We start from the raw sequence: 22,046 nt of genomic DNA, 5'->3' as shown, positions 1-22,046 counted from the left end.
CTTCTTTGCACCTGATATCCAGTACGGTAGCCAGTCCGTTGTGATGGGGCCGCCATGTACCCTGTTGGTTGTAGCCCCCTGACCACACTGGGATTGCTCTGCTGATGCCTGCACTGTTAACTCCCTACGTGTGTCAATGGGTAGATCCCCATCCCCTTGGGGCATCGGGACTCCCAGCAATGGCTATCTTGCCAGGTGGCCTTTGCTGTGGCTGGGTGGCACCTATGAGGAGGGCCCATGGTCGGAATGGGTGGCATCGGGATGTATGACATGTGATGAAGCATAGTCTATCTCTTGCCGGTGGTGAAACACCAGCAGTCTCTAAGCGAATCACAAGCTCAATTAAACGCCCAGAAGTACGACCCCAAATTGTTCCCCTGCCTGGCCACACCTTGGAGGAATGTCAGGCTAAGGGATGGCAGCTGATCTTATTTGCCCTGGTACCTTGTATGTTCGAGAGCTGGTAGGGAATCTTTCATGATGATGAAGCCTCAGTTTTTTGTTGAGCATTTAGAGGACAAGTTTGGGGAGGTGGAAGGCTTGTCCTAAATGAGATCTGGGTCAGTCTTGATCAAAACAGCATCCTCTGCCCAGTCACAGACATTACTCGCTTGTGACAAGCTGGGGATGTTTCTGTAACCATCACGCCCCATAAGAGCTTAAATATGGTCCAGGGTATCATATTTCACAGGGACCTTCTTTTGCAGTCTAACGAGCAGTGCCAGTTTAGAGCAGCGAAGTGTACATTCAGTTCGCCGTGTCCACCGGAGTCAGAGGGATAATCAGGTTGCCTCTGGTGCCTTCATCTTGGCCTTTGAGGGTGATACATTGCCTAAGAAGGTCAAGGTGATGGTCTACCGGTGTGATGTAAAGCCCTATATCCCTCCCCCAATGCGGTGCTTGAAGTGCTGGAAGTTCGGTCGTATGTCTTCCTGCTGTACTTCCAGCGTCACATGCCAAGATTGCGGATGCCCATCACATCCCAAATACTCCATGTGCCCCGCCTCCCATCTGTGTCAACTGTGGAGAGCACCATTCACCTTGCTCGCCTGACTGCATGGTTCTCCAGAAAGAAAGGAAAATCATGGAGTACAAGACCATGGACAGACTGACCTACACTGAGGCTAAGAGAAAATTTGAATGCCTGCATCCTGTACGTATGAAATTGTCTTTGCTGCCACTACAACAGTTCTGGCACAATCAGCTCCGCCAACCCCAGTCACCTCTCAGAGCTGGAAGACTACATCTGCCCCCCCTGATGTTGGGGGGGCACGTCCCTCCATGTTGCTCCCACACCACCTACTTCGGGAGCAACACCCCCCCCCCCCCCCCCCCCAACCATTGAGTCCATCTCCATTTCTAAGCCAAGGAAGCATGTCTTCTTCGGCTTCTCTCACTAGGAAGGCCCCCCTTGGGTCACTCCCTTCCCAGGTTTTGGCTAGTGGGAAAAATGACACATAAGAGTGGCTGAAGAGCTCAAAAGCAGCTGGTCATAGGGATTCACGTTACTCCTCATTCCCGGCGACTGAGCCAGTGAAGTCCTCCCAGCCAGGGAAACCCAAGGAGCAGCGAGAGAAATAAGACCCATAAGACCAAGGAAATTGTGGTGGCACCCACACCACTGCTATTTATAACCTCTGCGTCTGAGGATGGGGTGGAGATTCTGGCATCCACTGAGGACCTATATCTTGCCACACCCTCAGACACAATGGATATACACTGCTCAAGCAAAAAGTCGGTGGCAGCAGATGAACCTGGGGCGTAAACTGCTTTGTTGAATGTTCCACGCCTTCCCAGTCTCACTAGGTCATTCTCCAGTGGAATTGCGGCGGTTTTTTTCCACTGCCTGGCTGAGCTATGGCAACTGTTAAGCTTTACACCTGTTATCTGCATTGCCCCCCAGGAAACCTGGTTCCCAGCCATGTTGACCCCTGCCCTCCTCCGTGGCTAAAAGGGATATTACAGGAATCGTGGCAACTATAATTGAGTGTCAAGTGGAGTTTGCATTTATGTCCTAAACTCAGTCTGTAGTGACACTGTGCCCACCTTCAAACCCCTCTTGAAGGTGTGCTGTCAGGATAAGGACAACACAGGAAATTGTCAGCAATGTATATCTTCCTCGAGATGGTGCAGTACCCCTGAATGTATTAGCTGCACTTCTTACTTCTGGAAGATTTTAATGCCCATAACCCCTTGTGGGGTGGTACCATGCTTACTGGCTGAGGCAGAGATGTCAAAACTTTAATGGCGCAATACGACCTCTGCCTCTTAAATACTGGGGCCGCCATACATTTCAGTGTGGCTCATGGTAGTTACTCGGCCATTGATTTATCACTTTGCAGCCCAGGACTTCTCTCATCTACCCACTGGAGAGCACATGACTACCTGTGTGGTAGTGATCGCTTCCTCATCTTGCTGTCACTGCCCCCCTGTGAAGCCCACAGCTGCCTGCCCAGATGGGCTTTAAACAGGGTGGACTGGGGGGTTTTCACCTCTGCTGCCACTGTTGAACCTCCCCCACATGGTAACGTCGATGTGATGGTTAAGCAGGAGACTAGCACAACTGTTTCTGTGGCAGAAAAAGCGATCCCTCGCTCTTTAGGGTGCCCTGGCGTAAGACGGTCCCTTAGTGGTTGCCAGAACCTGCTGAAGCAATTAAGAAGTGTCAGCGAGCTCTACTGCGGCACCCTTCCCTGCAGCACCTCGTAGCCTTTAAACGGCTCTGGGCTCGTGTTCAGCAACTTATCAAATGACGGAAGCAGGAGTGTTGGTCGAGATATGGCTCTACCCTTGTGTGCTATGTCACCTTCCCAAGTCTGGGCAAAGGTCAAACGTATTTTTGGGTACCATATCCCAACAGGTGTTCCCAGTGTTACCATAAATGGTGTGTTCTCTGCCGACGCAAACGTGATTGCCAAGCACTTTCCTTGAGCCTCTGCGTCGGAGAATTACCACCAGCCTTCCGCCCTCTCAAACGGTCGCTGGAAGGGAAAGTCCTCTCATTCACTACGTGCCACAATGAATCCTGTAACACCCCATTTACAAAGTGGGAGCTCCTCAGTGCCCTTGCACATTGCCCCAACACAGCTCCTGGGCCTGATTGGATCCACAGCCAGATGATTAAACATCTCTCATCTGACTACAAGCGACATATCCTCGTAGTCTTACCGAGCGAGGTGGCGCAGTGGTTAGACACTGGACTCGCATTCGGAAGGACGACGGTTCAATCCCGCGTCCGGCCATCCTGATTTAGGTTTTCCGTGATTTCCCTAAATCACTCCAGGCAAATGCCGGGATGGTTCCTCTGAAAGGGCACGGCCGACTTCCTTCCCTAATCCGATGAGACCGGTGACCACGCTGTCTGGTCTCCTTCCCCAAACCAACCAACCAACCAACCTCGTAGTCTTCAACTGGATCTTGTTGCGATGGCATCTTTCTATCGCAATGGTGGGAGAGCACCATTATTTAGGTGCTCAAACCCGGAAAAAAACCGCTGGATGTGGATAGCTATCGGCCCATCAGCCTCACAAATGTTCTTTGTAAGCTGCTGGAACGTATGGTGTGTCGGCGGTTGGGTTGGGTCCTGGAGTCACGTGGCCTACTGGCTCCATGTCAGGGCGGCTTCTGCTAGGGTCGCTCTACCACTGATAATTTTGTGTCCCTCGAGTCTGCCACTGGAACATCCTTTTCCAGATGCCAACACCTGGTTGCCGTCTTTTTTGACTTACGAAAAGCGTATGACACGACCTGGCGACATCATATCCTTGCCACATTGTGAGTGGGGTCTCCAGGGCCTGCTCAAGATTTTTATCCAAAACTTCCTGTCGCTCCCTGCTTTCCGTGTCAAAGTTGGTGCCGCCCATACTTCCATCGATATCCAGAAGAATGGAGTCCCACAGGGCTCTTTGAGTGTCTCTCTATTTTTAGTGGTCATTAATGGTCTAGCAGCAGCTGTCAGGCCCTCCATCTCACCTTCTCTGTATTCAGAAGAGTTATGCATTTCGTACGGTTGCTCCAGTACTGGTGTTGCTGAGTCACCTACAGGGAGCTATTCACAAGGCGCAGTAATGGGCTCTAGCCCATGGCTTCCAGTTTTCCGCCATGAAGACGTGTCTCGTGCATTTCTGTCAGCGTCGTACCATTCATCTGGACCCAGCACTTTACCTTAATGATGATCCACTCACAGTAGCGGAGACATATCGATTCTTAGGTCTGGTTTTCGACGCTAGTGTGACTTGGCTTCCTCATCTTTGTCAACTTAAATGGAAGTGTTGGCAGCACCTCAGTGCCCTCCACTGCCTGATTAACACCAACTGGGGTGCAGATCACACCATGCTGCTGGAGATGTACAGAGCCCTTGTTGAATCCTGCCTTGACTTTGCGTGTGATTTATGGTTTGGCGGCACCCTCAGCATTGCGTTTGCTTGACCCATTCCACCATTGCGGAGTTCAACTAGCGACAGGAGCTTTTAGGACAAGTCCGGTAACCAGCGTACTGGTGGAGGCTGGGGTCCCTCCATTGCAGGTCAGATGTGCTTAACTGTTCGCCAGTTGTGTTGCACACACATTCGTAGCTCTCCTGAACATCCTAATTACTGTCTTCTATTCCCAACCATGACGATTCACCTCCCGCATAGGCGGCCCAGATCAGGGCTAACGATTGCAGTTTGCATGCTATCGATACTGTCTGAACTGGAGTCCTTGCCTGTACCACCACTCCTCGAGGTCCATTCACGTACACCTCCGTGGTGCAGCTGTAGGCCGAAGCTTTGCCTGGACCTTTTGTGTGGCCCTAAGGACTCCGTTAACCCTGCGGCTTTCCGCTGTCACTTCCTCTTGATTCTTAAAGTGTTCTGGGGCTCTGAAGTGGTTTACACCAATGGCTTGATGGCCGAGGGTAATGTTGGCTATGCCTTTGTTCACAGAGGCCATATTGAACAGTATTCCTTGCCCGATGGCTGCAGTGTATTCACTGCAGAGCTGGTGGCCATATCTTGTGCACTTCAGTATATCCGTTCATGCCCTGAGGAATCGTTTCTTCTGTGTTCTGACTCCTTAAGTAGCCTACAAGCTATCGACCAGTGCTACCCTCGCCATCCTGGTGGTGTCCATCCAGGAGTCCATCTATGCCCTGGACCGGTCCTGTTGTTGAGTGGCGTTTGTGTGGAACCCAGGACATGTCGGCATCCCAGGCAATGAACTTGCTGATGGGCTGGCCAAACAGGCTATGCGGAAACCACTTCTGCAGATGGGCATTGCTGAACCTGACCTGCATTCTGACTTACCCCGCAGTGTTTTTCGGCTTTGGGAGATGGAATGACATAACAGTACGCACAACAAACTGGATGTCATTAAGGAGACTGGGACTGATGACCTCAGAAGTTAAGTCCCGTAGTGCTCAGAGCCATTAAGGAGACTACGAATGTGTGGAAGTCTTCCATGCGGGCCTCTCACAGGGAATCAGCTGTCCTCTGCCGGCTCCGAATTGACCACACTTGGGTGACCCACGGTTACCTCCTGCTCCGTGACGACCGACCTCAGTGTCGGTGCGGCGCCCAGTTGTGACAGTGGCCCATATTCTGGTGCACTGTCCCACTTTGATTGCACAGCGACAAAATCTTGGATTACTGGACTCATTGCCACCCATTTTATCTGACAACGCCTCATTGGCTGATTTAGTTTTGCATTTTATTCGTGAGGGTGGGTTTTATCATTTGATCTAAGTTTCAGCGCATGTCCTTTGTACCTTTGTGTCCTCCACCCTAGTGCATTTAGGGTTGAGGTTTTAGTGTGTTGCAGAGTGGCTGGCTTTTCCATTTTATTCTCGTGGTTGGTCAGCCACTGTAATCTGCTTTCTCGTTTTACTCTCTTCTGTTTTTAGTGTGTCTTCGTTTTTTGTTCCTTTTAGTGTTCGTTCTTGTGGTTTTTCCTTTCTTTCCATTTTGTGTGGTATGTCTCGTCTGTTTTATTCTCACACTTGTGGCATTGTTTTATTAGGAACAAGGGACTGATGACCTTGTAGTTTGGTCCCTTCTACCCTCTTTTTAACCAGCCAACCCAATTTCTGGCCTGAGTGTAGCAGGTGATAGAGTGGACCTTATCGGTATTTCCAACACCTTGGGCTGCGATTTTGTGATTTCGAGCTCAACCCACTATCACCTTGCTTTCCTGCATTGGAAATGAGTGGAGGAGGCTTGGACAACAGTTCTCTTCTCAGAACTGTGAGTGCTACAATGCTTCTTTCACTATGAGGGAGCTGGCTCATGCTCTCACTTCATCCTGATCTCCACCACTCCAGGGCTGGACAATGTAAACATTCAGATGTTGCAGCACCTTCCTCTTGCTCTCAAGCACTTTATACACACAATCACATCTGGGCAGAGGACAAGTTTCCCAGATGCTGCTATGACGACACTGTCATACCAATACCTAAGCCTGGTAAGGACAAAACCTTCCTTCTAGCTACTGCCCTATTTCTCCCACCAGCTGTGTTTGCAAAGTGATGGAACATATGATTCATGCCCGTGGTATGGTGGCTCAAGTCTCGCAATTACTAACCACTGCACAATGTGGATTTTCAGCACGCTGTTCTGCAGTTGACCATCTTGTTACTTTGTCAACCCATGTCATGAATGGTTTGTCGCAGAAATACCAGACTATGGCTGTGTTTTTTGATTTGGAAACAGCCTACACCACCTGCTGGAGGACTCCCTACATGTGGAGCTTCCGAGGCCTCATGCTGTGTTCCTTCAAGAATTTTTAAGACAGAGCTTACAAGATAGGTGTGGGTTCTGCTTTGTCAGACGACTTTATCCAGAAAAACGATGTGCTTCAGGCTTACGTCCTGAGCGTCATCCTCTTTTTATTGCCATTAACCCTATTCTTGTCTCTCTCCCGCTGGGCATTTCCAGCTCTGTTTTCATTGACAATTTTGTGATCTTTTGCAGTTCTCTATGGACTTGTCTCCTTGAGCAGAGTCTTCAGTGATGTCTCGATCATCTTTACTCATGGAGCATCAGTGATGGCTTTTGCCTTTTGACTGAAAACACTGTTTGTATGAATTACTGGCAGTGCAGTTGGTTTCTTCGAACATGTTTGCATTTTGGACCTGATGCTTTTCTGTTCGCTGAAACTACGAAATTCCTAGGGCTCATGCTCCATAAGAAACTTTCTTGGTACTCCCACGTGTCTTACCTGGCTGCCCGTGCGCTGTACCCTGTTACTGTGTCGAAGAGGTCCTGAGCGGTACTTCCTCGGGAGCAGATCAGATCGCCCTCCTCTGTTTGTGCTGAACCCCTTGTCTGTTCGAAACTAGACTATGGGTGTTTTGTTTATGCGTCTGCATCCCATCCACCTTATGCTGTCTCAATAAGATCCACCATCATGGCATCCGTTTGGTCATTGGCGCCTTTTACACTAGCCCAGTTGAGTCTTTAAGGAGAGGCTGCCGAACTACCGCTGTCATACTGATGTGATACTCTTCTCAGCAGATATGCATGCAGTTTCTCTGCCATGCCTGGCCACCATTCTATGCCTCCTTCTTTGATGACTTTTGTGACTGCCAGTATGGGGCACTTCACACTTCTCTGCTACCCCATGGAGTTCACTTTCGGCTATTGCTGCAGCAGTTTAACTTCATGCTATGTGCCACTTTCCTGACCTTGGTTTTGTGGCAGCAGCCCATATTCACCTTGGACTTGATTTGCTTCCTAAGGACACTACCACAGACTCGCTCTGTCATTGTAAGTTTCTTGACCTTCGCACAGAACTTTGCGGTAGTAGTTTATGTGCACTGATGGCTCTCGGGCTGACCACGGTGTCACGTGTGACCTCATCATTGGTACCGCCGATTTTCAGTATCGTCTTCTGAAACACTGCTCAGTATTTACAGTGGAGCTCTTCACCCTGTATCAGGACACAGTTTATTCGGCAACATGGGCTTCTCAATAGTGTCATTGTCTCAGGCTTTTTGCCCTACAGAGCCTCTTTGAGCTGTACACCATGCATCCATTAGTGCAGTGGGTCCAGGAAAGCTTTCACTTGCTCACTGCCTGTCAGCAGGTGGTGTCACTTCGACATCACCACTGGTCTCCCCTTCATGGGAACAAGATCCAGGGAATTAAACCTCCCCTAGCGGCTTGGCCAACCTCCTCTTGGCCTTCCCGTTTTAGTCATCGCCATTTGTTAAGTGATGATCTCCCCTCACTTCATGCTCATTCTCATCAACATTTAATGGTTTGCCTTTTCCTGATGGAATGCCCTTCTTTTAACCATGTACATTCTAATTTGTGTGTGCCGTCTGAGTTTCAAGCCATTTTAGCGAATGATGCGTGGTCTATTGACGGCGTTTTACTTTTTATCCCTCATAGCAATATGGTGAAGGACATTTTATCTTTAGTTCAGGTCCTCCATGTTTCTATGGTGTATAAACATAATTGTTAATTGAATTTTTAATCTTGTATTGTTCGTTGTTAATCATGTAAATAATGGATATCATTGGGGTCCAAGAGAGTCCCTGTTTTTAACTGCCTTTCCTTCTGTCAATTGGACTTAGCGTGTAGTCTTCGTGTTCTACGGTTCTGACATGGGGTGCGCATAATCTTAGTTGTTTTTGTACCCTAAAACAAAACAAAACTAACTACATGTGATAAAGGAGATTATGACTCAGTGGAGGTCCTCTATGCAGGGCTCACAAGAAACCTACTGTCCTCTGCCAACTCCGAATCAGCCATACTTGGCTGATCATCTCCTCCACAGCAAAGACCCACCCCATGCATTAATCTCACTGACTCGTTACCCCTGGTGTTACGTGGTGCCTCAGTGACTGATTTAGTTTAATGTTTCATTTGTGAAGCAGGCTCTCTTTAAGGGAGGGCCACTTAATCCTACTGGCCCATTGAGGGTTTGTCAGAACACACTGTTGCTGCCTCTACCCAGACTGGGCTGCAGTTGTGTGGGCTTGTTGGTCCACATGGTCCTCAGCTTACCTGCTCTTCCCCCCCCCCCCCCCCCACCCCCCCCCCCCTCGTATGGTCTGTTTAGACTTGTTCAATTTTTGTGTCTTTGTGCTTCTCTTGCCCTGTCTGTGTTGCCAGTCTTTCCAGGGCAATCTCTGAGTGGAGTTCCTCTGGTAAGTGGCAGTTGCTGGAGGATGTCTGTCCCCTCATTGCACTCTTTCAGGTATTGCTCCCAAAATGGGGTACCTTGCCTGCCTTTTTTCCTGTCTTCTTTTTGTCCCTTATCTCAGCTTTACTGACCTTGGTAAACCGTGGGGTTTTCTTCCGCTGGGTTTCACACAGTAGGCCATCTCTGATCTATAATCATGTAGATCTGTGTTAAAGAGGAAAGTGACTGATGGCATAGTAGTTTGGTCCCTTTAACCAGCCAACGAACCACAAGTAGCCCCATGCAAGAGCAGGAGAATGTCTCCTGTAGCATAATACTACTCCCACCAGCCTCTGCCTGTGGTGCACTGTGCGTTTTGAGCCACCGTTCGCCTTGATGATGGCATTTGTGGTGACGACTGTCAACCTAATGTGGCAAAACTGTGATTCACCTGAAAACCTGACACTTTTCCATTGACAGACTGTCAAATCCCGGTGGTCCTGTGTCCTTTGTAGTTGTAATTGGGTCAACATGTGAATACGTTAGGGTGGTCTGCTGCGGAGCTCTATGCTCCTCAATGAATGGCGAGCTCCAAAATACTTGTCTGTGCACCAGCATTGTGCTGTTTTGGCAGAGATGCACATATCACCACCTATATTACTTTACGGAGCAGAAAAGCCTCCTACACCAGATTCTGTGAAGAGTCATGGATGTCCAACCATTTAGCGCCTAGTGGTAGTTTCACTGTCTTTCTACCTCTTTTTAGATGCTAACGACAGTAGCACATGAAAATTTGACCATCTTTGCCGTTTTTGAGATACTCGTTCACAGGCTTTGTTTAATAATAATCTGTTCTTTGACAAAGTCTCTTATCTCAGTGGATTACCCAATGTGCAACCCATATCTTTGGTGGTGTGATCCCAAATCTGTCTCAGCTGTGCTTATATATTTTTCATAGCATGCCACTTGCCCACAACGGCACTGGTTGGCATCCAACCTCGTGGTGCGCAGTGCTCATAATATTTTGGCTTATTGGTGTATAATTGCTTCACTGGGTGGCTTCCCTAGCTAAATGCATATGATACAATTTCAAAGTACAGAAATTGGCACAGAAGTACCACAATTGGATGATTTCAGGATTGCAGAAATACTTGCCGTATATAGAAGTCACTGCACTGAGTGGTTCATGCCAGTAATTAAGTAAAAGTGCTCTCGCATATCAATGATGTTTGGACACAGTTAAAGATCATTAGCATTTGTTTGCTTTGGCACTTTAGTGAATCGTCAAGCTTCAACAAGAAAGTGCTGAGCTCTTAGTATACGAGAACACTTGCATGATTTCAGTTTTGCCTGTATGTAGAGAACATCTGTAATATGATAGTTTCTGCATCATGCAACAGGTGAAGTACATTAGTCACAGTATTGTCAGCAGCTTTTGTGAATGGATTTGCATGGTTCAACAATGTTTTCATTGCCTTGTTGGGCAAATGTCTCAAGTTGTCACTGTTGGCAGAATCAAGAGGAGTTAAATTTGTTTATTCACTAATGTAACACATTCAAATTAGAATTTAGTTTTTGTTAAATTTTATTATATTTGAACAACTAAATGGTTTTGATTAATTCTTTTGACAATTAGGTGTCCTCTGTTATAAAATCTAATGATAGATGTAAAGCTGAAACTGGTTACCTGTTAAAAGCAAACTTAAAATGTCAAGACTCTGAAGTTTTTATATATTGAGGCCAAAATGAGCTTATTTCGTGTAATATATTTATTCTAGTGTTGCAATGGTTGCACCTCACTGAAGTGAACTTTTGGTACCAATACTTTTAATTAAGAGTGAGGGATTGTTTGAGCTCTGCATTAAATATAGCTCTGTATTGTAATTAAATTCATTGTTCTTTTGAGTGTTGTGACACGTTGATTTCTTGCCTGTAGAGTGCAGTGAAAAAAAGAAGAGTTTTAAATGTGTTATAGAGTACTCCACACTGCTCTGTAGGTACAATAGAACCTTGTTCAACTTTCAGATTTGGGCTCAGGGTGGTTAGAATGCTAAAAAGGTCAGATGATCAGAGGAGAATAAAATACGTCATTTACAGAGCTGAAAACGGTGTAGTCGGAATTAAGAAAAAACTTGCATTTTTAATAAATAGGAAGGAAAACAGTTTGCTACCTGAAAATCTACTTAAAAAGTGTAAACTGTTTTTGTTTCAGTTTTTGTAGGTTTCTGGCTGCACTTTGCCCACAGTATTTCCGCATCTGTAGCGGTTGATTGTTCCAAATATTTGAAGGTAGTCTCAAATGCATCCTTTATTGCAGAGTGGCTGATATTTTCATCTTCTGCTATTCCTTCATCTGGCTCCTCTTTCAGTTTTTAATGGTTGTCACCCTAGAACCCATTTGAGACTAATGTAGTAACTGACTCACCTTTGTCAAGTCATAACAGAACTCTTTCTGTTTGATTGATAACGAAACACATTTTCTTTTCTGATTTGTAGCTATTTTTAGTACTTCAGATTCACTTACACCTGTTAATGTGAACTTGGAATAGACTCGCACTGCTGCTTTAATGTTAAAAGGGATGAGTAATAAACTTAGAAGGTGGACCGATAACGGACACCAGCTGTGATGTTCTTCAGCATGGAGCACACAGTTGGACACGTGGCTGGATAATCCGAGAAGTAGGTTAATTGGAGGTTGGATAATCAAGGTTCTATTGTAGTATATTAAATCAAAGTGTGTTTATATTATTCTGACAGCCTTTTATAATAGTGTTAGGATGTTCATGTTATGATGTCCATCAAATTAAAATTAAAATTTATTACAGATGAGTCCTGATAAAACTGTGTCGGCATTCCCTGATGGTGAAAACTTATTCAAGTGGATTGGGACTATAACAGGTCCTGTGGGAACGGTTTGTATTCATTACTTATTTATATTGCAGACTTGTAGGATAGAGGCTTGCTGATGCTTCAAAGGTTTCATCAGGAGTGTAAAGTTATGTTGTAACTATTTTGATAAGCATAGTAAAACTTTTTAGATTTGATGATTCAGAGTGTAAGTGGTAGACAATAATTCAAGTTTTAGATTGTCCTCAAATAGTCTTACAATTTGCTGTCACTACTTCCTCTGAGGTTTGGAGTCCATCTTAAATCCCATATATTGCTGTGTAGGGAAATAAATTCAAAGGTTAGAGGATTTTGTGAAGAGAAAGGCATACCATCTCCAATATGGCCATTCATGGCAAAGCACGGTGTTGTTAAAACCAACGCCCAGCATAAATACAGATATATTTTCATAAAAGTGCAGACTCCAAATGAAAATAACTAGCTGCTTCAAACGTGTGGCCATACCTCTTAAAGAATCTTCGTATTATGTGACTGGCCTCACAGTAATAGCACCATCAATTAATTTATTCCCCCCAGGGGCCTCATGGTCCTTTTGTGAGTACGTGTGTGGTCAGCATGGGCCCCGAGCTATTGCAGCCTTAATTGTTTCCCGGGCTGCATTTCCTTGCCCTTCCCCTCCTTTCCTGTCCTTGCTCCTTCCCCTTTGCCCTCTCCTCCCCCTCTCTTGGTGTCCTTGTTTATGTTGGCCCCACTATCCTACTGGTAATATTGGCTTTGCAGTTTTGTTTTGTTGCGTAATTACCTCATCCTTTCGGCATTCTCTGGTCCCCCTCTGGGGTTTGACCTCCATTACTAAATTTCTCTTCTGTAGTGTGAGCCATTTGGGAAAGGGCACCTTACCTAGTGTCTCCGATGTATGCCCTCCTAGTTCATTCCACCTTTTTTTTTTCACGTTGTTGTCTGATGCTAGGGTGCATAGCCAGCACGGTAGCCAGCCTGTGTGGTGAGGTTGCTATGTACCCTTTTGGTTGAGCCCCCTGGACACACAGGGATCACACTTCTGATACCTGAGCTGTGACCACCTCATGCAAGCCTTGGAGTGGGTGCTCGTCACCCTGGAGCATCGGAACTCGTGGCAGTGGCTGCCGTGCCAGACGGCCCTTGCTGTGGCTGGGTGGCGCCTGTGAGGAGAGCCCCTGATTGGAGTGGGTGGTATCAGAGCAAACGCTATGCAAATGAAACGCATACGGGTCCAGAACTCTGGCCGTTCTTCTGCAGCCAACTCTCTGCGTGGAACTGATTCTTCTAGTGCTGCTTCTCCTGCCCCTTCGGCCTTCCGTTCCATGGCTACCCCCTGGGAAGAGGGTCAGGCCCGACGGCTAGGGGCGAAACCTTTCCCCCGCCATCTTTTTTATACCAGGACTGATGAGGATACTTTCACCAATACCAAACCTTTCTTTGTGGAACACATTGAAGACAAGTTTGGCGAAGTGGACTCCCTGAGCAAGATGCGGTCGGGTTCGTTGCTGATCAAAACTGCTTCGGCTGCCCAGTCTGCGGCCCTTCGTGCCTGTACCCATCTTGGCACAATTCCTGTGTCCATTACCCCCCACCAGTCTCTCAATATGGTTCAAGGTGTGATTTTTCACAGGGACCTCATCCTTCAAACTGATGAGGAACTTTGGGACAATCTCGGATGGCGGGGTGTTAACTTTGTTCGGCGTGTTCAGAAGGGTCCTAAAGACAATCGCATTGATACTGGTGCCTTTATCCTGGTCTTTGAAGGGGATACCCTCCCTGAGAAAGTAAAGATTATGGTTTATCGATGTGATGTGAAGCCGAACATCCCATCTCCTATGAGGTGTTTTGAGTGCTTACGTTTTGGACACACGTCTTCCTGCTGTTCGCAGGCCCCCCTGTGTGGTGACTGTGGACGTCCACTCCATGAGGGGAGTCCCTGTGTTCCCCCTCCTGTCTGTGTTACTTGTCATGGCAATCATTCTCCACGTTCACCAGATTGCCCATTATATGAGAAGGAAAAGAAGATACAGGAGTATAAGTCCCTTACCTACACATAGGCTCATAAGAAGTATGTAAGAAGTATGCACGTCTTCACCCTGTCCCCTTGACGTCTAGTTATGCTTTAGTTACATCTTCACCCCTTCCTCCCACTTCCTTACCCCAATCCCAGACCCCTCTCCTCCCCCCCCCCCTCCCCTGCAGCTCCCACACCTTCTTCTCTGGGCACTGCTCCCCCTCCCCAGCCGGAGAAGTGTCCCACTCCTTCGGCGTCTGCCAGTCAAGGGCACCCCTCCCGGGATGACCCTTCCTGGCACCTTCCAGGCCAAAGGTCTGCTGCCACGCGACAACCGCAAGAACTGCGGTCTGTCGGCCCCCAGGTCACCCGATCTCTTTCTGTTCCCGATCTTGGTGCAGCTAGCTCCTTTATGCCACACAGCCCTCCTTGATCTCAACCAGAAAAGAAGAAGAAACATAAGTCTTGGGACAAAGAGCCTCTGGTGTCACCAGAGGTCCCATCCCCGGCATAACAACCAGATTCTGACGTGTCATTCATGGATGTCACCCCCTCCTTGTCGGTGACGGGTGGTGACCCGGCGGTATGACTGGCTTTAGCCTGTTCAATCCCCATTTAAATCATCGTTCTGTGGTTATCCAATGAAGTTGTAATGGATACTACAGTCACCTTCCGGAATTGAAATCCCTTAGTTCTTCTTACTCTGCAGCTTGTGTGGTTCTACAAGAATCTCATTTTACTGACGATCACTCACCGACCCTCTGTGGGTTCTGTGTTTTCTGTCGAAATCGGGTCAGACCCCTGCGGGCTTCTGGTGGCGTTTGTACGTCGGTCCATACAGACATTGCTAGCATGTGGATTCCTCTTCAAACTACATTGGAAGCAGCTGCTGTTAGGGTCCACCTGGACTCTGAGGTCACAGTTTGCAATCTTTATGTCCCTCCTGACAGGACTCGTACACCTGCTGCCTTAACTGCCCTTCTTCAGCAACTTCCTCCTCCCTTCCTCCTTCTCGGCGATTTTCCTGCTCATCATCCTTTGTGGGGCAGTGCATTTCCATCTAGACGAGGTCATCTCTTAGATCAGTTTATTACAGACCAAGACTTGTGCCTTCTTAATGGCTCCCCTACTCACTTCAGTGCCGGTCATGGTACCTTGTCTGCCATTCATCTTTCTCTTTCTTCTCCCTCTCTTCTCCCTTCACTACACTGGTCGCCACACGACGACCTTTGTTATACTGACCATTTCCCATTGATTCTAACTCTCTCTCTCTCCCTTCCCGCTCCCCGATGGACAGATTACCTCGTTGGTCCTTCCAGTGCGCCGATTGGCCTCTATACACTGCACAGGTCGTGTTTTCTCCCCCTTTGTCAGGTTGTATTGATGACATCCTATGTGACGTGTCTGACGCGATTGTTCGCACTGCTAGCCTTGCTGTACTGCGCTCATCTGGACTACTTCATAGCCGGTAAGTCCCGTGGTGGAATACGACCATTGCCATTGCCGTCCGTGATCGCCGTCGAGCTTTGCAACACCTTAAGAGGCACCCATCAGTTGCCAGCCTTATTACCTTTAAGCGCCTTCGCGCTAAAGCCCGTTATTTAATCAAACAGAGCAAAAGATATGTTGGGAACATGTTCCCTTGGCTCTACTGTCCCTATGACACGGGTATGGACTACACTTCGCTCTCTCCAAGGTTGCCATCGGCAGTCCACCCTCCCAGGCCTTCACCTCCCAGATAGCTTTTGTACGGACCCGTTGATTCTTGCGGAACATCTTGCGACCCATTTTGCAATGGCATCAGCATCAGCCTCCTATCTGGCTGCTTTCCTTCACTGGAAACAGCGGGCCGAAGCTTCCACCCTTGTCAGTCAGAATCTTACAACGAACATTTTACTGAATGGGAACTTCTTTCCGCACTTTCTTCTTTTCATGATACGGTCCCTGGCCCAGACTCCATTCATAAGCAACTGCTTCAGCATCTCAGTGCTCCACAACGGCAACATCTTCTCCGGGTGTTTAACCGTATCTGGCTCCAGGGTGACTTCCCTTCTCAGTGAAGGGATAGCATAGTCGTTCCTGTCCACAAGCCTGGTAAGAACCCCCTATTTGTTGACAGCTATCGGCCAATTAGTCTGACCAATGTTGTTTGCAAGTTACTTGAACGGTTGGTAGCCCGTCGGCTCAATTGGGTCCTCAAATCTCAGGATCTATTGTCTACTTACCAGTGTGGCTTCCGAGAGGGACGGTCTCTGATTGATCATTTACTTAGCTTGAAATCCGCAGTACGGCAGGCTTTTTCCCAGCACTGCCATTTGGTTGCAGTATTTTTTGACCTACGCAAGGCCTATGACACGCCCTGGCGCCATCACATCTTACTTACCCTTCATCAGTGGGGTCTTCAGGGCCCACTCCCAATTTTTATCCGCCAGTTCCTGTTCCATCGTTCATTCAGGGTTCGGGTGGATACTGTTTTTAGTTCTCCATGGACCCAGGAGACGGGCATCCCACAGGGTTCTGTCTTGAGTGTACTTCTTTTCCTCATTGCTATCGATGGACTGTGGCCTCTGTCGGTCCTTTGGTCACCCCTGCCCTGTATGTGGATGATTTATGCATTTGGGTTAGTTCCTCTTCGATGGCTTCTGCAGAGTGGCAGCTCCAGGAAGCTATACGGTGTGCCTCTGCATGGACCCTCTCACAAGGGGTTTCAATTCTGTCCTTTAAAATCGCAGGTGGTCCACTTCTGTCGCAGTACTACGATCCACCCTGATCCAGAGCTCTATCTCGATGCACAAAGATTGCCTGTGGTCCCACAGTTTCGTTTCCTGGGTCTTCTTTTCGACAACAAGCCCACTTCAGACTTCTGAAGGTAGGATGTGTCCGTAAACTTGATGTCCTTCGCTTCCTTGCCCACATCTCTTGGGGTGCGGACCACTCCATCCTTCTCCACGTAAAGGGCTTTAGTGCTGTCTCGCTTGGACTGTGATTGTCAAGTTTATGGTTCAGCTGCTGCTGCCACCACATTGTGCCTCCTGGATCCGGTCCACTGTTGTGGTGTCCATTTGGCCACCAGTGCCTTCCCTACTAGCCCTGTTGATAGTCTCCTGGTTGAAGCTGTGATACCCCCCCTCCCCCCTTTCTGTTCGGTGGTCCCAGCTTCTGGTGTCTTATGCACTCGCTGTCTGTTCCTCTCCCACTCATCCTTCCTATTCCATCCTGTTCCAAGACCATGGACATCGCCCACTGATTCCCACCCTCAGGTTTGTTTACCGGTTGGGCTCTGCCTTGTGTCTCTTTGCCTTGATTTTCAGCTTCCTTCTTTGTCCTGTCTTCCACGCTCCCTCCCCTCCACCCCCCCTTGGTTAGTTCTTCGGCCTCAAATTCAGATGGATCTCCGTCGAGGTCCGAAAGATTCCATCCCCCCGATGGTGTTCCGTTCCTTTTTCCTCCGAATTTTATGGGAATTTCAGGATGCTGTTTTTTACGCTGATGGCTCCAAATCTGCTGATAATGTGGGGTATGCCTTCTTGTCCTCTGTTGGAATGGAAAATCATCTGCTGCCACCTACATGTGGGGTGTTTACTGCGGAATTGATGGCCATTTCCCAGGCCCTTAACTTTATTAAACAGTCCCAACACAACTGTGTTTTGTTATGTACGGACTCAGTGGCCTTCTGGCTGTTGACCGGTGTTTTTCGCAACATCCCTTGGTCTCTGCCATCCTTGACCATCTCGCTGATATTCACCGTGCTGCTTGTTCCGTTGACTTCCTTTGGTCCCTGGCCATGTGGGTGTCCCGGGTAGTGAGCTTGCTGATCGTTTGGCTGGGGGAGCAGTCACTTACCCCTCATTTTCTGTACAGCTTCTGCAGAGGATTTACAGCTTCACATCGAATCCCACTTCGCACAATCGTGGGCCAACTCTTGGGTGGCTACCTCCCTGTCTAATAAACTTCGTGCGATTAAGGTGACACCAGGCCCGTGGTGTTCTTCCTTTCGCCTCTCCCAAAAGGACTCTACCACACTGTGTTGTCTCCGCATTGGCCGTACCAGGCTGAGCCATGGTTTTCTTTTGTGTGATGAGCCACCCCCACTTTATGGTTGTGGAGCATTCCAGTCAGTAGCCCACATTTTGGTTGAATGCCCCCTTCTTTTGGCTCTGTGTGCTAAGTACAGACTCCCGCATTTTACCTTTGATGTTGGCTGACGATTCCCGGATGGTCACCCTGGTTCTCGGTTTCCTCTAGGAAAGTGGTTTTTATTCCCAGTTTTAAGGTTTTTTAATCTCTCTATGGTGTTGGGGCAGGGCAGTGAGTGTTGGGGTATCTTCCACTGTAAACCGTGTTTGGAGATTCCCGACTCCCCCTCCCTGACCGAGATCCTCTTTTCTTCCCCCTGTACTCTGTTTTTATCTTTTTTTAGGATTGGTTGGTCTCATTTTTCCCATACGTACTTCTACATTCTAGCGGTTGCACCTTTTAAGTCGCAGGTGCTCTTGCCTCTGCTGCTTCAGAAGTGGGATATTTCCTGCCTCTAGCATAGCGTTGGGTTCGCTCTCTTGCTGACTTACCTCTTTTTGTTTTTATCATTGACAACATGACTGCCCTTTTACATTTTTTAGCCTTTTCCCTTTTATTGTTCTGACTTTCCTGAGATGTCACACTATCGGAATGGACCACATTTGAAACACGGGACTGATGACCTTGCTGTTTGGTCCCTTAAACCCCAACCAACCAAACAACCCAGTTTAGGGAAGGAAAAGAAGATACAAGAGTAGAAGTCCCTTGATTGTCTATCCTACACTGAGGCTCGTAAGAAATATGCACGTCTTCATCCTGCGTCCATGACGTCTAGCTATGCTTTAGTTACGTCTTCAGGCTTTGGGAGACGGAATGGCGTAACAGCACGCACAACAAACTGCGTATCATTAAGAAGACTATGAATGTGTGGAAGTCTTCCATGCAGGCCTCTCGCAGGGAATCAGTTGTCCTCTGCCGGCTCCGCATTGACCATATGTGACTAACGCATGGTTACCTACTCTGTCGCGAGGACCCACCTGAGTGTTGCTGTGGCTCCCAAATGAGTCGTCCACCTCCTGCTGGACTGCCCACTTTTAGCCACTCTGCGGCAGACTTTTAACTTTCCCAGCACCCTGCCTTCAGTGTTGGGCGACAGTGCCTCTGCAGCAGCTTTTGCTTTATGTTTTATCTGTGAGAGTGAGTTTTATACTTCTATGTAGGTTTTTTAGCACATGTCTTTTGCCCCTCCGTGTCCTCCACCCTAGTGCTTTTAGGATAGAGGTTTTAATATGTTGCAGAGTGGCTGGGTTTCCCTTTTTATTCTCGTGGTTGGCCAGCCACTGTAATCTGCTTTTATGTTTTACTCCCTTCTGTGTCTAGAGTCTCTCTCCTGTTTTCTTGTCCTCTTTTGTTCCTTTTAGTATTAGTTGCCATCCCTTCGTTCTTGTGGCTTTTCCTTTCTTTCCGTTTTGTATTATATGCTTCGTCTGTTTTATTCTCAATCTTGTGGCATTGTTTTATTGGGAACAAGGGACTCATGACCTCGTAGTTTGTTCCTTTCTCTCTCTTTTAAACCAACCAACCCTTCCTTGTCGGTGACGGGTGGAGACTCGGTGGTATGACTGACTTTAGCCTTTTCACCCTCCATTTGAATTGTCGTAGTGTGGTTATCCAATGGAAGTGTAATGGATATTACCATCACCTTCCGGAGTTGAAATCCCTTATTTCGTTTTACTCTGCAGCTTGTGTGGTTCTACAGGAATCTCATTTTACTGACTATCACTCACCGACCCTCCATGGGTTCCGTATTTTCTATCGAAATTGGGTATGGCCTCTGGTGGCATTTGTATGTTGGTCCATACAGATGTTGCTAGCACGTCCATTCCTCTTCAAACAACATTGGAAGCAGCTGCTGTTAGGGTCTACCTGGACTCTGAGGTCACGGTTTGCGATCTTTATCTCCCTCCTGACAGGACTCTTACACCTGCTGCCTTCACTGCCCTTCTTCAGCAACTCCCTCTTCCCTTCCTCCTTCTCGGGGATTTTAATGCTCATCATCCCTTGTGGGACAGTGCATTTCCATCTAGTCGGGGTCTTCTCATAGACAAGTTTCTTGCAGACCACGACTTGTGCCTTCTTAATGATGGCTCCCCTACTCATTTCAGTGCCGGTCAGGGTACCCTTTCTGCCATTTCTCTCTCTCTCTCTCTCTCTCTCTCTCTCTCTCTCTCTCTCTCTCTCTTTCTTCTCCCTCCGTCCTTCCTTCGTTACAATGGTCGCCACACGACAACTTTTGTGATAGTGACCATTTCCCGTTGATTCTCTTGCTCCCTTACCGCTCCCTGATGGACAGGTTACCTCGTTGGTCTTTCCAACGGCCTCTATATACTGCACAACTCGTTTTTCTCCCTCTTTGTCGGATTGTATTGATGATGTCCTACGTGATGTGTCTGATGCGAATGTTCGCACTGCTAGCCTTGCTATCCCGTGCTTATCTGGACCATTTCGTAACCGGCAAGTCCTGTGTTGGAGTATGCCCATTCCCATTGCCATCCGTGATCACCGTTGAGCTTCACAATGCCTTAAGAGGCACCCATCTGTTGCCAATCTTATTACCTTTAAATGCCTTTGCACTAAAGCCTGTTACTTAATCAAACAGAGCAAACGGATGTGTTGGGAACAATTTGTTTCTTCCCTCAGTTCTACTGCCCCTATGTTGTGGGTTTGGGATACACTTCGCTCTCTCCAAGGTTGCCATCGGCAGTCTACCTTCCTGGGCCTTCACCTCCCGGATGGCCTTTGCACAGACCTGTTGATTCTCACGGAACATATTGCGACCCATTTTGCAACAGCATTAGCCTCCTGTCCGGCTGCTTTTCTTCACCAGAAACAGTGGGCCGCAGCTTCCGCCTTATTTTTTTACCCCTTGTCAGTCAGAATCTTAAAACAAACCTTTTACTGAATGGGAACTTCTTTCCGCATTTTCTTCTTCTCATGATACGGCCCCTGGCCCAGTCTCCATTCATAACCAACTGCTTTAACATCTCAGTGCTCCACAACAGCAACACCTTCTCCAGGTGTTTAACCGTATTTGGCTCCAGGGTGACTTCCCTCCTCAATGGAGTTATAGCATCGTGGTTCCTGTCCTTAAGCCTGTTTGTCAAAAGCTGTCGGCCAATTAGTCTGACAAACGTTGTTTGCAAGTTACTTGAATGGATGGTAGCCTGTCGGCTCAATTGGGTCCTCGAATCTCGGGATATATTGTCCCCTTGCCAGTGTGGCTTCAGAGAGGGATGGTCTCAGATTGATAATTTACTTAGCTTGGAATCCGCAGTTTGGCAGGCTTTTTCCCAGCACCGCCATTTGGTTGCAGTGTTTTTGTACCTTTGCAAGACCTATGACATGGCTTGGTGCCATCACATCTTACTTACCCTTCATCAGTGGGGTCTTCGGGGCACACTCCTGATTTTTATCCGCCAGTTCCTGCTCCATGGGTCATTCAGGGTTAGGGTTGGTACTTTTTAGTTCTCCATGGACCCAGGAGAATGGCATCCCATAGGGTTCCGTATTGAGTGTACTACTTTTCCTCATTGCTATAGATGGACTTGCGGCGTCCGTAGGTCCTTTGGTCACCCCTGCTCTGTATGTGGATGATTTCTGCATTTGGGTTAGTTCCTCTTCGATGGCCTCTGCAGAATGGCAGCTCCAGGGAGCTATACGGCATGCCTCTGCATGGACCCTCTCACACGGGTTTCAGTTCCCTCCTTTAAAAACGTGGGTGGTCCACTTCTGTTGCTATGGTCCACCCCTACCCGGAGCTCTACCTCGATGCACAACGATTACCTATGGTCCCACCGTTTTGTTTCCTGTGTCTTCTTTTCGACAACAAGCTCACTTCAGACTTCTGAAGGTAGGATGTGTCCGTAAACTTGATATCCTTCGCTTCCTTGGCCACATCTCTTGGGGTGCGGACCACTCCATCCTTTTCCACGTAAAGGGCTTTAGTGCTGTCTTGCTTGGACTGTGATTGTCAAGTTTATGG

At 47.9% G+C, this 22,046-nt stretch overlaps 1 protein-coding gene across 2 annotated transcripts in view; it reads left to right on the top strand.

Annotated features, from left to right (window-relative positions):
• The window catches only part of LOC126416443 (ubiquitin-conjugating enzyme E2 C), a 38,500-nt gene that overhangs the window by 7,685 nt on the left and 8,769 nt on the right, over positions 1-22,046 (top strand). For both annotated transcript variants that reach the window (XM_050084169.1, XM_050084168.1), the window contains exon 3: positions 11,931-12,017. In XM_050084169.1, the coding sequence (XP_049940126.1) occupies positions 11,931-12,017 (87 nt within the window). The remainder of the gene's footprint in view (positions 1-11,930; positions 12,018-22,046) is intronic.

The sequence above is a fragment of the Schistocerca serialis genome, chromosome 8 (assembly GCF_023864345.2).
Source record: "Schistocerca serialis cubense isolate TAMUIC-IGC-003099 chromosome 8, iqSchSeri2.2, whole genome shotgun sequence".
NCBI lineage: Eukaryota > Metazoa > Arthropoda > Insecta > Orthoptera > Acrididae > Schistocerca > Schistocerca serialis.
The sequence above is the reverse complement of the archived record's forward strand: the minus strand, read 5'-3'. Positions and strand labels throughout refer to the sequence as shown.